The sequence below is a fragment of the Dermacentor variabilis genome, chromosome 1 (assembly GCF_050947875.1).
Source record: "Dermacentor variabilis isolate Ectoservices chromosome 1, ASM5094787v1, whole genome shotgun sequence".
Lineage (NCBI taxonomy): Eukaryota > Metazoa > Arthropoda > Arachnida > Ixodida > Ixodidae > Dermacentor > Dermacentor variabilis.
In genome coordinates this window covers 175,297,566-175,312,870 of record NC_134568.1, presented here as the reverse complement: position 1 = coordinate 175,312,870, position 15,305 = coordinate 175,297,566, and the positions used below count along the sequence as shown (strand labels likewise).

General features: G+C 43.4%; 3 protein-coding genes across 3 annotated transcripts in view; 2 read left to right on the top strand and 1 right to left on the bottom strand.

Moving 5' to 3' along the window:
• Positions 1-14,150, bottom strand: part of LOC142588342 (nose resistant to fluoxetine protein 6-like) — a 59,338-nt gene extending 45,188 nt beyond the window's left edge. Inside the window, exons 1-2 of the mRNA XM_075699970.1 lie at positions 13,529-14,150; positions 961-1,172 (exon numbers count right to left, since the gene is read on the bottom strand). Coding sequence (XP_075556085.1) covers positions 961-1,172; positions 13,529-13,781 — 465 coding nt within the window. The 5' untranslated portion in view covers positions 13,782-14,150. The remainder of the gene's footprint in view (positions 1-960; positions 1,173-13,528) is intronic.
• LOC142574350 (uncharacterized) lies at positions 2,101-6,130 on the top strand. The gene is made up of 3 exons (XM_075683456.1): positions 2,101-2,433; positions 4,769-4,822; positions 6,027-6,130. The coding sequence occupies exons 1-3, from the start codon at positions 2,101-2,103 to the stop codon at positions 6,096-6,098; spliced, it is 459 nt and encodes a 152-aa protein (XP_075539571.1). The 3' UTR covers positions 6,099-6,130.
• LOC142588335 (uncharacterized) lies at positions 2,458-3,563 on the top strand (the record flags this gene model as incomplete). Its single annotated transcript, XM_075699959.1, has 1 exon — positions 2,458-3,563. A coding segment is annotated over one exon (822 nt), but the record flags the coding sequence as incomplete, so codon positions are not given.
• Positions 14,151-15,305: the final 1,155 nt, after the last annotated feature.

Here is a 15,305-nt window from a genome sequence, read left to right as displayed (position 1 = left end):
CTCTCTCTTGATGAGTGTAAATGAAATACGTGGAAAAGCCTGCTTACTGAATTTCATCGCGTGGACTATTATAATATGTTTTCATTATATTTGTGCATTACTGAGAAATAAACTCTGAACGGTTTATTTGCATGGTTACGAGCACGCAAATGGACGAAAATTACAAGTAACAGTAAAATAAATGAACGCCTGTGTTGTGAATGAAATACTTGGTAAAAATTTTTATTCCTACTTCAGTGCCCATAATTTGATACCCCTTGAAGCGCCATCAGCCACTGGGACATGCCGGCATCTAACAAAGCACGTCAAGTCTAATGCACGTACTGGAATTTTTTATTATTATTATTATTATTATTATTATTATTATTATTATTATTAATATTATTATTATAATTATTATTATTATTATTATTATTATTATTATTATTATTATTATTATTATTATTATTATTATTATTATTATTATTATTATTATTATGTGAATTTAAAGTGAACGTGCGCGCCATAAGTGGTACAGACTACGTCGGATAGAGCAGTCGCTTTCATGCTTTTGTGGACGTACTCAATTCTACTTTATTTTTTCGTCCTTTCCTTACGAGATCCGCATGACATAGGCTGTCAGTGAGTAGTCTACCTAAAGCTATTTTCTGTGTCCAGCTGCAGCATCAGTATAACGAACACATGTGTTCTATCCAGCCGTTATGGTGCGTCTCTCAGTCACGTGCAGGACGGAAAAGAGATATACAGAAAAAAAAGAGTTCTAAGAAAAGGCAGCGGGGTGGCGCCCGGTACATGTTGCCCTATGCTAGGTGAAGGGGAAACTGAAAGGAAAGGGAGAAGGGAGCAACAAGTGATGCACGCGCACATACAACAGCATCCACCTCGCAGTCAACGGCGGTCACAGAGCCAAGTCCTGCTTAAAAAAAGTGCGGCAGGGCTCTGGTGGCTTTCTTCGCTTACCCGCGGGTGTGACATGTGCAGAGCCGATGCTAGGTAGTCCACGGGCCGCGTGTCGTTGATCATAGGAACGTACATGTTGCAGTACTGGCCCCGAATCTTCTCGTTGCCGAATTCGTCGCGCACGAGAGTCTCGACGCACTCGTCGAACGCTCCCAGGTCTGCAAGAGTTCCTTGAAGGAGGCCTGTAGGATACTTGCCGGAAGCGTCGAACACTGGGGCAGAGAATCAGAATACAACGTACTTGCTACTGCGTATCGGAGCAGCCGTGTCCTTATTGCAGTCTCGTCCTCGAGGAAAATGAATGAATCAATGAACGAATGTTTTATTCACTTTATATGTAATCCTAGGACATTGAGCACCTCCCCTCAGTCCATAACAATACTGCTAGCATGGGATCATGCAAATGGATTGAAGCACATATTCTATAGCAAATGATATACGGGTTGTTTCAGCCAACAGTTTCAAATTTTTTTTAAAGATGGCCTGTGGCAAGTAACACAATCTTTTCCATGAGCTAGTCTACTCGAAGAGGAGGACATTACTTGCACAAAAATTCAAATGCATAATTGACTAATTAACATAAATTCACTAATAAGTGTTTAACTAATTACCTTATGGCCCATGTTGCAATTTACAATTTCAGCGGGTGAGACCAAGGCATATCCACATGAAAATAATAGCGTATGACACCATTTACGAGATACGCGCAGTCAAACATTGGCTAAAAATGCACTGTCATTCCACTTACTTTCTTCACAAAACGTTGTTTTATGCATTGAGGCACACAACTGACTGGAATGTTAATGCATTTCTCCGCAAAGTTCGGGAATTAATATCTCAAAACTGGTGTCACCCTGAGAATTTGTTGCAAGTTGATCCGCCTTATGAACTCCCCGGCTAGAAGTTGTAAATTACAATATGTTCCATAAGATAATTATTTTAAATCTTAATTAGTGGATTTTGTTAATTATTCGATTATGCATTTTAATTATTTTTTGTGCAAGTGTTGTCCGCCCCTTCAAGTAGACCAGCTCATGGAATATAATTGCACCACCTGTCACAGGAAATTAATATTGGCTGGGTGGGCTTGGTGGCTGCTTAGTGTCGTCACCTACAAACCCGCTACTTCTTGCTATGCAGATGTTACCCGCCGTCCTCGTCCATCTGCTCCTTGCTGCCGGTGTGACTACTTCTGCTGACTCACCGCCGGCCTGTGGATTGCTGTGCTACAACTCCGCTCCGCCCACTATCCAGCTGACAACCGTCAACGTATCAAGCTTGAACCCGCCGCTATCTGCTTTCCTGTCGCCACTGCCACTGTGCCTGGCCCTGGATGGTGGATCGTCAGCGCCGTCGTCACCAACATCAGCTGCGTTGCCAACTATAAATAAGCTGCAACTGTCAGCCGCGCTTCGTGGGCTTGGTGGCTGCTTAGTGTCGTCACCTACAAACCCGCTACTTCTTGCTATGCAGGTTGGTGTATCAGAATCACTTTTTTCTAAGAAGACAAGTAATTACTTCTTGCTGCAGCTACCGAGCCCACGTTGCTGCTGTGCGACCGTTATTGAGTGTGCTGGTGTTGTTCAGTTGTTGTTGCTTTTGTTATCGGGTGACGTAGAGTCAAACCCCGGCCCTGATCCTATTCTCGTGGAACTACAAAAACTTTCCGCGGGCCAGTCAACGCTAATAAGCGAAGTGCAGGGTCTAAAGAACCAGCTATTCACAACAGAGCAAGCCCTATCTGACTTAACTAAGAGAATGGCCGACATTGAAAAACATTACCATTCTCTTCCATCCCTCCAAGCCGAATTAGAACTTATCAAAAATAACACCGTTCATACTGCACGCCTAACCGACGATATTGAAGCACGTTTGGATGACGCCGAAAATAGGTCACGACGTAACAATCTAATTTTCTACGGCCTTCCAGACGCCAAGCCATCTGAATCGTATGCCGAATCTGAGAAAACAATCATTCAACATTGCAGGGACCATTTAGGTATAGATATTCACCCTAAAGAAATCGACCGTGCGCATCGCTTAGGCCGCCACACAGACGGGAGATGTAGGCCGATAATAGCGAAATTCGCGTTCCACAAAATAAAAGACTCTATCCTTTCAAGTGGACGTAAATTGAAGGGAACACCCTATAGTATAGGTGAGGATTTCTCACGCAAGGTTCAGAACGCCAGAAGTCATTTGGTCAAATTTGCAAGACAGAAATCTGTTCCATTTTCTCTGCGCTACAAAACGCTTCACATCGGGTCGAAACGGTATCTTTTCAATGAAACCTCAAGAACAGTACAAGAAATCCAGTAGCAATCACATCAGCGTCAAGCAGTTATCACCAGTTTTCACCCTAGATCAAAAGCTAACCTTTCTTTTTCCGTAATCTTCACTAACATTCGAAGTTTCATACCCAAACGTGAGCACCTGTCCTATCTTGTCAAGTCTTCTGATAGCAATATTCTGATACTAACCGAAACGTGGCTATCAAGTGATGTTGCCGACGCAGAAGTACTAGCCGATCTACCGAATTTCAATGTGTATCGGAATGACCGCAAAGGCACTCGCGGGGGCGGTGTTCTCATTGCAGCCAGTAAACAATTACCGTGTTCTGAAGTTAACATTGACTCCGACTTGGAAATATTATGGCTACTAATCCAAGCTTTACCACAATCTGTATTATTGGGTGTTTGCTATAGGCCCCCATATAACAATCCTAACTTTTCCCGCGCACTTAATAATAATCTAAACCAACTCACCTTGACCTATCCTAAAGCCGATCTCGTTCTTTTTGGTGATTTTAATTTTCCTGGTATTAATTGGAGCGAAGAAACTGCAACGGCTAACACAGCTGAAGCCAGAGACTTTCTTAATGTTTGCCTTGATTATAACCTAACGCAATTAATAACTCAGCCAACGCGTGTAACTTGCGATTCCGCTAACATTTTGGATTTAATACTGACGACCCATCCCAATAGCATGTCTTCGATTAACTATCTGCATGAAATTAGTGACCATAAAGTTATTCACGTAGATTTCAGTTTTTGCCCTACTACCAATCCCTCGCACAAGAAAACTATAACATTATACAATAGGGGAAATTATGAGGCCATAAACAACGAACTTTGCACATTTTTTCCCACATATGAGGCCAATTTTTATCACTGTTCCGTTCAGGAAAACTGGCTTACTTTTAAGCAGAAACTAACCGAGCTAATACGCCTGTTCATCCCTAAAACTACCATCCGTGTAAACAGCCAAAAGCCATGGTTTAACAAAATTTTGCACCGCCTAGACAACAAGAAAAAACGTTTATTCCGGAATGCCAAACTAAAAGGTGGCGCCCAAAACTGGGAGAAGTATTACGTAGCAGAAAAAGCTTATCTCACGGGAATCCGTAACGCCAAATTCACTTTCTTTAACAACGATTTGCCTAATATGTTAACTAATAACCCACGCAAGTTTTGGCAGACTATTAACCCCCAAGCAGCAGCTTCTACCACTCTTACTAACGACTCTGGAGAGGTTATTTCAGCAGCTGAATGTGCCGATGCTTTTAACAAGGCCTTTTCAACTGTCTTTACTAAAGAGGTTGACACTTGCTTACCCATGTTTTCATGTCTTATCACGTCTTCGATGCCTGAAATTAGCTTTTCTGTTGATGGTATATCATCCCTCATCGAAAAGACCAAGTTATCATTGGCATCTGGACTGGACTAAATTAACGCTAAAGTGTTAAAAAATATAGGCCACATTGCTTCCGCTTATCTTGTCTTATTATTTTCGCAATCTCTTTCTACAGGTATCATCCCAGATGACTGGAAAGTGGGAAAGGTCGTTCCCATCTTCAAATCCGGTAACAAAAACTCACCTCTGAACTACCGACCAATTTCATTGACTAGCGTACCTTGCAAACTCATGGAACACGTCATTTACTCTTACATCATGAATTTCCTCGACTCTCATAACTTCTTTCACCATTCTCAACATGGGTTTCGTAAGGGTTTCTCTTGCGAAACCCAGCTTGCCATCTTTGTTCATGACCTTCATGCTAACCTTGATGTTAACGTACAAACTGACTCCTTATTTCTTGACTTCGCGAAAGCTTTTGATAAAGTACCCCATAAACGCCTAATTTTAAAATTGTCCTTCTTAAACTTGCACCCGAATGTACTAAATTGGATAAAAGAATTCTTGACTAACCGTTCACAAGTAGTGTTTACAAACAACAAATTATCCAGCCCACTTCCAGTCTCATCGGGGGTGCCTCAAGGCTCTGTCCTCGGCCCTCTTCTGTTCCTAATATACATTAACGACCTTCCTTTGCATGTATCTTCTAATATCCGCATGTTTGCTGACGACTGCGTTATCTACCGAACCATTACTAGTCCATCTGACCATATCATCCTACAACAAGATCTCGACCACATACTACAATGGTGTGATGACTGGCTAATGTCCCTAAACCCTACTAAATGCAAGCTCATTCCCTTCACTCGTCGTAAAATTCCTCTTCACTTCACTTATAACATAGCTAACATCCCTGTTGAATCAGTAACCACTTATAAATACCTTGGAGTTACCTTATCTAACAATATGTCTTGGAACACGCACATTGATAAAGTCACGTCATCAGCTAACAGAACTTTGGGTTTTTTAAAACGGCATTTACGTAACGCTCCGAGACACGTAAAACTACTTGCTTATAAATCATTAGTGAGGGCTAAGTTGGAGTACGCATCTCCTATCTGGAACCCACCCGAAGTAGGTCTCACTAATACCCTAGAATCCGTTCAAAATCGTGCTGCTAGATTCATTCATGCTTCGTATTCATATGAGATCAGTGCTTCATCCCTCAAAGCCGAGTGTAATTTATCACCTTTATCCTGTCGCCGACGCATTGCAACCCTCTCTCTATTTCACAAGTTCTTTCACTCGCCGCTTAATTGCGCTCCTTACATTATCCCTGCAGCTCACATATCTCACCGCACTGGTCATTCCTTGCAAGTTTCTCGCCCACGTGCCCGCACTAAAACATTTTCTGCTTCATTTTTTCCCAGAGCAGCAAAAGACTGGAACGGCCTTTCTCGAAACATCGCCATTATCACCTGCCCATCAAGCTTCATGCATAGCATATCAAATATAACATCGCACTGATCGGTATCAACAATATTCTAACAAAAAAAAAAAAAAAAAACCACCCCTTATGTAATACCCCCTCGGGGGTCTTTAAGGAAATAAAAATGAAAAAATGAATGAATGAATATATATATATATATATATATATATATATATATTGAAAGTGTTCGTTGAAACAACCGGCATAGGGTGTCCCAGCTGACGTTAGCCAAGCTGTTCATCGAATAAGAAAGAGATTGAACAATACGATGCTGCGGTGTTCGGTCGTCAGAGGCCCGACGACTGAACACCGACATATATATTATAGTTGTAACTTGGGGTGCTATAACGTAAAACTATTCCAATATGTTTTTAATCCAATCTCCTGTCGTCAAATTTGCGTAACCGCTGACGCAAGCATCGGGCGGTTACCCACAGGGTTGTTTGAACAGACCAATCTAACGCTCTCCTCGATCATAGCAGGTCACTTTTGTTTGCTTGAAAAACGAATAACATTGCCTACATTGAGCGGCTTGACGTATCTAATTGGCTGACGAGAGGCGAGGAGCACACTCAAGTGGAGAGGGATTCGATGGGGCCGAGCGACTGCACTGAATATCGATAACCGGATGAAGAGGGTGGTGCCGGCGTCTGCGATTGCTCCGCTTTCCCTCACTTAGCTTGCGGTGGCTGGTCGAAAATCGCGGCAGCATGCAACGAAAGCTTCAGAATGACACTACAACGGATCCTAAACTAAGAAGCGTTGGTATAACGATTTCGTAAACGTGCCGAAAGTGCTCGAAAACGTTACACGGCCACGCAGAAAGCTTTATTATGTGCAAATAAACCTATACTTTCCGGTAGGTGCGAGTAGCCAGTGCCTGAGTGATTGGCGGCAGCCATCTTTCAATCCTTTCGGAACAGGGCAGCCTGCGGCTATTCAGAAGAATATTCATTTTTGTTCGGCATATTAATGCATCTTTAACACGTACACGTAACTTTGACGCGGTGAGTTTTCGCAGTTTTGTGACGTCGCGTGACAGGCTCATGGAGTGGGTGCAGCCTGAAAACTCTTGGGCAATAGCCGGGGCCTAATGTTGAAAAGGCGTCGAATCAGAAATAACTATTTTTCTTTTGTTCGGTCAAATCATGCATAATAAGTGTGTACACGTCATGTGAGATGGGGAGCTATCGCGGTTTTCGTGACGTCGCGTGACAGGCAAGCGAAGTGGCGGTGGTCCAAAAAAGTTTTCGACCAATCAAGGAGGGCTGATTTTAGAATTGGAATAGAAAAGTTTGGAATAGCTTTACGTTATAGCGCCCTTGCTCAGCGTATTTCTTTTTCTTTTTTGGTTGCCCAGTTTGGCGAAAGTGAACTGGAATATACGGTAGATTGGATAAAAATAATAGAACAATTATTTAACAAACACGTACGTAAATGAATCAACGGTGAACACTATACCGAAATGTTCACTCAAAAGCGAAGGATAGAAAGGGGGGGGGCGGGATTTCTGCCCTTGCATATTTATAGCATTGAACATTAAAATGCGCTGATTGAATTGTTGACGCGTTTTCACAAACCATTAGCCACTGCGGCGCCTCTTGAAACTGTCCATTTGCACAGACAGGATTAAGAAAAGGAAGGGATTGATGTCTTGTCTGCACTTCGTCTGTGTGGTGTGGGTATCGTGGGTATTGCGTAAATGTTGCATTCCATGAATACAAGGGGAGGTTTCTAACATATATATCTCGCCATCCCTTTCAGGTAAAAAATTTGGAGAACGCTTAAGCTTCGCCTTTAAGAGTGCAAAACGATAGCATTAAAATGTATTTGACTGCTTCTCATGCTTCCCGACAACTGCAGCTTACGTAACCTTAATGTTTACCGGGAAACGCTGGCGGTGAACGCTATGCACAATGTCGAGCTTCCTGGTAAAAACGTGGCCTCTTGCGTGGGCCGTGATGCGGCGGAGGTGAGCGCCATCCGGAGGTCTTACTAGGAACCGGGCGCGCCACTGCATGACCTTCGAGATTTGCGCGCGCCGGCGCGTGCAAATCTCGTTGGCCCTGGCCACTCCATGAATAGTAGAAACGCTGGAAAAGGGATTTGTGTTTTGAGTTTCCGTGTAGCAGAATTATGTTTTCTCCTATAGTCAAATTACAATCCGACGCCGCATGTCTGTAGGTTGTGTGTAAGACGTACTTTGCGATTTTCCTGACGTATTTTACCTTAGGAAACTCAGTTAGTTCAGTAACTTCCTTGTGCTACATGGAGGGCCTGCGTGATTGGGTATGCGTGGTTCGAAATATCTTTTGCCGAAACGATGGTCGACGAGAGACGCCGACGCCAGATTTTCGGAGACGCGGGGCCCTTAACGCCGTCGCGCTAATAGTGCCGACAGTGAAGCGTCGTGCACCTCTGCGAGCGATGCTAGACACATTTGACAAAAGCAGGATCTGAAATTTTACAATGGTGGATTATTGAGTACACCGCCACATTTTACACAGTTTTTTTTTTTCATAGTAGCACGCGGCGCCCTTCATCGCCCGATGCATTAAGGGATCGGCACTTCGCCCGAAGGACATCGTTAGCGGGTGTGCAGCACAAGCTCCCGTTTCTTTAGCACGTGGTACAAGAGTTTTCCTTCCGCCAAGGGCGCAATACGGCGACGGCTTAACTGCGCTGCCCTGGCAATCTCTCAGTGGTCGCTGCCCCCGGTGTAGATTGAGGAAAACCTTGACGTGCTCATACGGCGGAGGTAAGTGATCAGTTTCACAGCACGTCATACACTACGCTGTTTCTGCAGAAGCTTCGGGTGTTAATGAGTTTTGTAAATAGTCGTGACAATAAAACTAAGTATTACTCAGAAGCTTCTCAAGGAAGATGGGCCCCCTTGGCGATCCCTTCAGTTCAGTTTTTGTTATTATTCGGAGAAAGCTATGGAGAAACGATTTTTTTTCTCTTTAAGATACATTGATTTCACCAGCAGTCTTGGTGTTCACTGTGTCACCACAATCTTAACGTATCTGAGCTGATTTAGTTATGAGCATTGGGGTTATCTGGTATAAAAAAGGTGGAACTTGAAAAAAGTGGGGGAATACCAATTAAAAAAAATAGAAATCGCAGTGCCTGCCTTGGATAATTAATTTCCCTAGGAGCTTTCACTAGAATGGAGTACACGTGTCACACAACATTTGGCTGAAAATCTTTTTCAAGTGAGCAGTGTCTCGACCTCCGTTCAGCACTGGGAACTTGACGTAAGCTAGCTGATATGCTCACTGAGTAGTCGCTCCGCGGAAGGAGTGAGCGACGTCACAGAAAATGTGAAGGGGCAACAAGGAACGAGCGAAAGGCTGAGCACGTGTTCCTAATTTATGTTGTTGACACTGTTGATTCTTCCCGACCACAGCCTCACAGTTTTAGCAGCTTTTCCACGCGAGGACAAACGCCTAGCTACGTCGTTGTGCTTATCAAAAACACTGCTTCAGGAACGGACATTGAGAATTGTTTACATCCACATCATCGCATGTGTTATAGCGACTAGTATTCAATGAACGATATCTGACACACTCTTGATAGGTTGATTGTGGATATCCAGTACTCATGAAAATATCTGGGAAATTGAATCGTGTGCGTCTGTCGAAGCGTGAAAGCCAAAACGCGAGAGTTATGGCGGTGGCTTTAGCCAACGCTGGAGGCTTTCGTACGCTATCGTCTCAGTATAGCGATAACGGATATCGGAAAAAAAGCTTTTACATGTACACCGCCAGCCGTCAATAAATAAAGGCCTCTAGAAGAAAACTATATGAGAAGACTTGCATTGCTACATGCAATACGTATAAGTGCTTCTTTGGCTTCGAAAAGTATACACATCATGCGTTGGAGGGCGTTCAGGTCGACGGCAAAAAATAATCCTGGGGAAAATGCACCAGAAATGAAAATGACATTTTTTTCGCAGCACACAGGTTTATAGGACGTTGAGTGGTTGGCGATATGCACTATAGCGCACAAGCGAATTTTCTGAATTTACTGAAGCCAAATAACGCTTAAGGGAGGCTTTTTTCTTCTTTCTTTAGGGCATATACGACTTGTGCAACCACTGTTCAGTGCTGCTGGTTGCCAATTTATTAAAAACGCTCAGTCCAGGGCCTTGTTAGAGGCATCAATTGTAAAAATGTGTGACGAATGTAGTTCAAAAGAACTTGGCCACACGAACCTGTGTTACCTATACTCGAACAGCAATGAGCATTCGACAATTTCTATGGCAAATTCTCCAATCTAATACGAATCGAAAAGCGAAGACAAATCTATTCGTATCAGATTCGGGAATTTACCACTCTAAATTGCCGAATATTAATTTCTGTTCAAATATAAGGGATAGCAAATCTTAATGAAGTTTTGAAGGACAATTACCGACGGGAGTAGGACAGTTTCAAATGATTCTGCTGCAGAAAACCCGTGGTTACTTGGCAGAGGCACCGAGCAAACGCAAGGTGTAGCTAACGTTGGTTCCATAATTTCGAGACACTTATTAAGGGTGTCATTAAGGACGATTGGTCGAACAAGGCTGTGTCGTGCTTGAGCATAGGTTTCGATAAGGGGACATGTCTTCGTCTATGACGTCAGACGTTGTCGCAGACGAAAATAGGTCTCTAGGGTTGTTCGAACAGTGATATTTCCGATTCGAATGTAACACGAATATTTCGCGAAAAATCACCTTCACATATCAAATCGAATATGTAATATGCCCTTATTTCTAAACAAAGTGCAATATAATGTTTATGTCTAGTCCGTCAGATAAAAAATGGGATTTACTTACATTATTTCATACGTTCATGTAATGCCGTTCGAAACTGGGCGTCCGGTCAACACAGGTCAACTGAAAAGCTTGTCAATAAGAAACAACTGCTTCCAGATAGCTGGTGCACCATGAATACAACTAATGAAACAAAGAAAGCTTACGTCACGTTATGCACACAGAATGTCGTACTCACTGAAGAAGAGCGCCGCGCATTGTTTTAAAGGGATGCAAATAAGGTGAGACTGGTTAAATAATGAAAGGCTTTGGCCCAAATAGAAACGTCACTTCGTATGTAAGCTACTAAATGCGAGGCATTGTTATTGAATGAATGGACATTTTTGAGCAGAAGTTATCTGTACCATTCGTTCGCTCAGGAACTGCTGCTTCTGGGAACAACTGCGGCTTTGCTGCAGAAGAATCAATGGTGCAGCCCTCACTGTCATCGACCTACTTACCACGAGCCACCGATAAATGCCAGTCTCTCTCATATTCGAACATGAACGAATATTTGACAATTTCGAATTTTCGAATTTTCGCATTTGAATAGCAACCGAATAGCGAGGACAATTTGCTTCGCGTTCGAAATCCCGAATATTGGCTCAGCTCTAAATGTTGTCGAAACCTTGGCTCGAGCCTGATACACACTCCTTGTTCGACCACGGTTGATCCCTTCAAGTCTCCGTCTGCCTGCGAACCTCTGTCGAATAGGGATGCCTTGCCTGTAGGCAGCTCACAAGTTTGTTGGGTGGATTTAGGCAACATAATTTATTACTGGGCCAGTCTCACTACGTTTGCATCCCTTGTACGGTGCCTGTGGTATCACGCTCATTGATCTCCTTCTAGGAACACAACACTCTCCATGCATCTGGCGACGTTTCGATACTTTAGATCGTTACTGTCATTGTGATGTCAAACTACATAACTCAATGCAGTCGTTTGTCATTTAAAAGCTCTTCAATTGACCGGAGTTCCGCACGGCATTACATGCACGTATCAAAGAATCTAAAAAAGGCTTTTCTTTTAGCAAACGGAGGCCATGCAAGTCTTCTATTTCACTTTTTTTTAGTAATGCGATAATGTTCAATATTCAATGCGATATTCATACGTTGTTTTTCTGCATCACTCGTATTCTATTCGACTAAGAAATTTCATTATTCGAACAATCATGTTCAGAACATTTCATACAGCTTTCACATAGGCAGTTTGAATTTGCAGGAGGGACAAATAAATAAATAATTTATCATACAAATCAATTATCAGTACAGTAGGGGGGGGCGACAGTTTTTCAGAAGGGACGCTAGTTTCGAAATTTGGGCTGAGTAATACGACTTCATTACTAGCCGGCTTCATTTCTACAATTGCGCCCATGTGTCTTAAAGAAACAAAAAGCGAATTAGTGGGATTTTCTCGTCATCTACCCGAATTATTGCGTCTTATTATGAATGTCCACCTCTTCCTGTGACCAACATGAAGGGCGCCAACACTGCTGTTTGAAACAGGCATTTCTTTTTTAAATCTGCTTGAGCTAAAAAAAAAATTCTGGTGATATCCCTATATCGTTTTCATCACAGACACAGCCATCACTTAGATTTAGCCAGCATGTTGTGAACGCCTGTTGTAAGACACTTTAGGCACTGTAATTAAGCCTGTTTTGGTCCAGCCAGATGCTTTTCTCCAAACAAAGACACGCTCTCAGTGCTAAATTATGGCTGCCTCTGCTGTGTATCTAGAAGACCATGCATTAACTAAATGAGTAGAGTGGTCGACATGTGGCGTCCAATACCGCATTTCCAGAGAAATAAAAGCGTGCCCGAAATGTAATTGAAATAATAACAATGACGCTATGTGTATGTTTACAAAAGATAGGCTCCATTTTTTTTATTTATAGCCAAATTTTGATGACCAATGTGCTATTTCGTATCTACGCGGTAGGACATCCTTCAATGTAATGGGCAGCGTGGCCGCCACTGCAAGGAAAGTTCGCGTTAGGCACAGAACATGTTTGTTAAAGCGTGTTTATGTCTATTTGAGCTTTATCGAGTTTCTACTATCGCTTAACGAGCGTTCAGCGATACTAGAGGCTTGAAAGTTTCCTCTTGGCGCTTACTTTGCGACTCAAGGAAACACTATGTTCCAAATATTTTCTTGGCAGTCACTACAACAGAAGAAGGCCGCATACTGGACTTTTTTTCGTTGTTATTGAACGTAGCCCTAAAGTATTAGTGCAGGGAACATGTTCCGTAGCTTTTTGTTCATCACTTTACATTATCGTTCAATTCTTCTTCAGTACGAACTATAAGCAAACGGGAAAATTGAGTTGAAAAACCGAATAAGTTAGCTATAAATTATCATGGCTGAGCTTTGCTGATGTCCCTTTTTTCTAACATTCTGAGCTCATTTTGAATGCGCTGCCCCCGCCGTACTGCGGGAACAGCGCATCCATTGCTGTGACACAAAATATTGTTACACTTGAACGCAAACACACTTACTAGCATTCAACAAAAAAGACACATCTTCAGACATGTCGGTATCAATCAATCAATCAATCAATCAATCAATCAATCAATCAATCAATCAATCAATCAATCAATCAATCAATCAATCAATCAATAAAAAGAGGATGCAAAAGTGGCAATGCTTACTTCTTATTACCCATGGGTCTAAGTTTCGGATACCACGCATTAACTTCAAGAGGCCCACCGTGCAGGAAGGCGAAATATCTGCCTCTAGTAGCCGCCGAGTCAGAGCACTGTCTTTGCTGTTCAACATGTTGCCAACGAATGCCTTCGCTTTGTCTATTAACCCTGGCGATGAGTTTTCTGTGACGGCATGCGCACAAGGCACGGCTACGGAGCACACTGCGGCGCACAGGACTAGCACACGCGGCACCTTCATGGCTTCGACCGACTACGTTTGTCACCTCTACTGGTACACGAAGAAAGTTCCTTGGGAGTTGAGCGCTTCGCGCGGAATGAATCGCTTCCAGCTGCCTGATTGACAAAAAATTGACTGCAGGGAACACTTCAATGTCCAGGTTTCATCTCTCGATCCAAGCTTGTAGCGAGCGAAACTTTAACGGGAAATGCATATCCGAAAGAAGCGTGTCACCAAGAGCGTTGCTTCGTACAAACGTGCAAAATTTTCGTCATCATTGTCGGCGTAGGTGAAACGAGAGCGAAGTGACTCGTTCCTGGGAACTGCTGAATGTCGACGATGATCGGGTCGCGTCAATTTATACAGGCGGTTCGCGGTCTGGGAGCAGTCCTATATAGCCTTCGTCGTCTGCCCGGTCAAAGGGAAAGGGCCATCGGCCACCGCGCGCGTGCCTCATCGCGTACTTACCGTAAAGGGGCGAGGAGTGAGACGCCGCGCTTGAAGTGTGGCCTGGGGAAACGGCGGGCGACGCGAAGGGTCATCTCGCAGCGCGCCTTCCCCCAAAAGTCCTTGGCGTGCAAGCGGGCACGCGGAGTACGCCACCGGTGAAAGCGCCAGGAGAAGCACGTGGAGTGCGTATCGGCCTTAGGCGCAGTCAGCGCCCCGTAAGAATTAATCTGTTTCCTCCGTTCCCAACGTGGGCGCCTGCGTGGATTGAAACGTGCGGGTTCAGCCCCAATTACGCAGAGCCATTGAAATCGTGAGGGTGGGTAAACAGACAGGCGTGTTTTCGCTTACGATAGTCTTCAAGCCTAGGGCACGTCGGACGCGCCAAGAAGGGCTGGTTTTACGCTTTTTACTAACGCGACAGCCCCATATGCATCAGATCATCAACCACCACATACAGCACCAAATGATTAGCTGGTTAACCTGCCAAGCAGTCGGCTAATGGATCGCTTGACGATCAAGGTGGCTAACTAAGCAACCAACTGATTAATTACAAGAGTGATTGCCCGGAGTGGTTAACCAACTGGTTAAGCCAGTTGGTAATATTTTCACGTGTTATTACTAAGCAACGTTTGCTTTGTATATAGGGCCTGAATGCATGGTTTGACTATGCGCAGAAATGTTTTTGAATTCGCCTGGCTGAAAATCCCAAAGATGTCGCTGCATTCAGACTTTAGGTCACCTCGTCTTCTTGATACAACACACGAACTCACGTCACGAAGCTATACTGAGGCCCTTCGGAATAAAAATAGAAGTTAGGAGCAACTAAATGCATACGCGTGATATGAATTTTATCAATAACAACTCATACTACAACATGGCTGAAGTTATGTCCTTTTAAGTGTATTAAAATATAAAGGTAGGTAAGTGTATTTATATGGCATAGTGCGTGCAAGAGGCTGGTGTTAAATACCGCCTCTGTGTTTCTATTATCTTTATTACTGCACCGGCGAGAGAGAGAGAGGGAAAGAGAGAGGGAGAGACAGAGATTGATAATGATACATGCAAAGGCAGGGAGGTTAACCAGAAGTAGTTCCA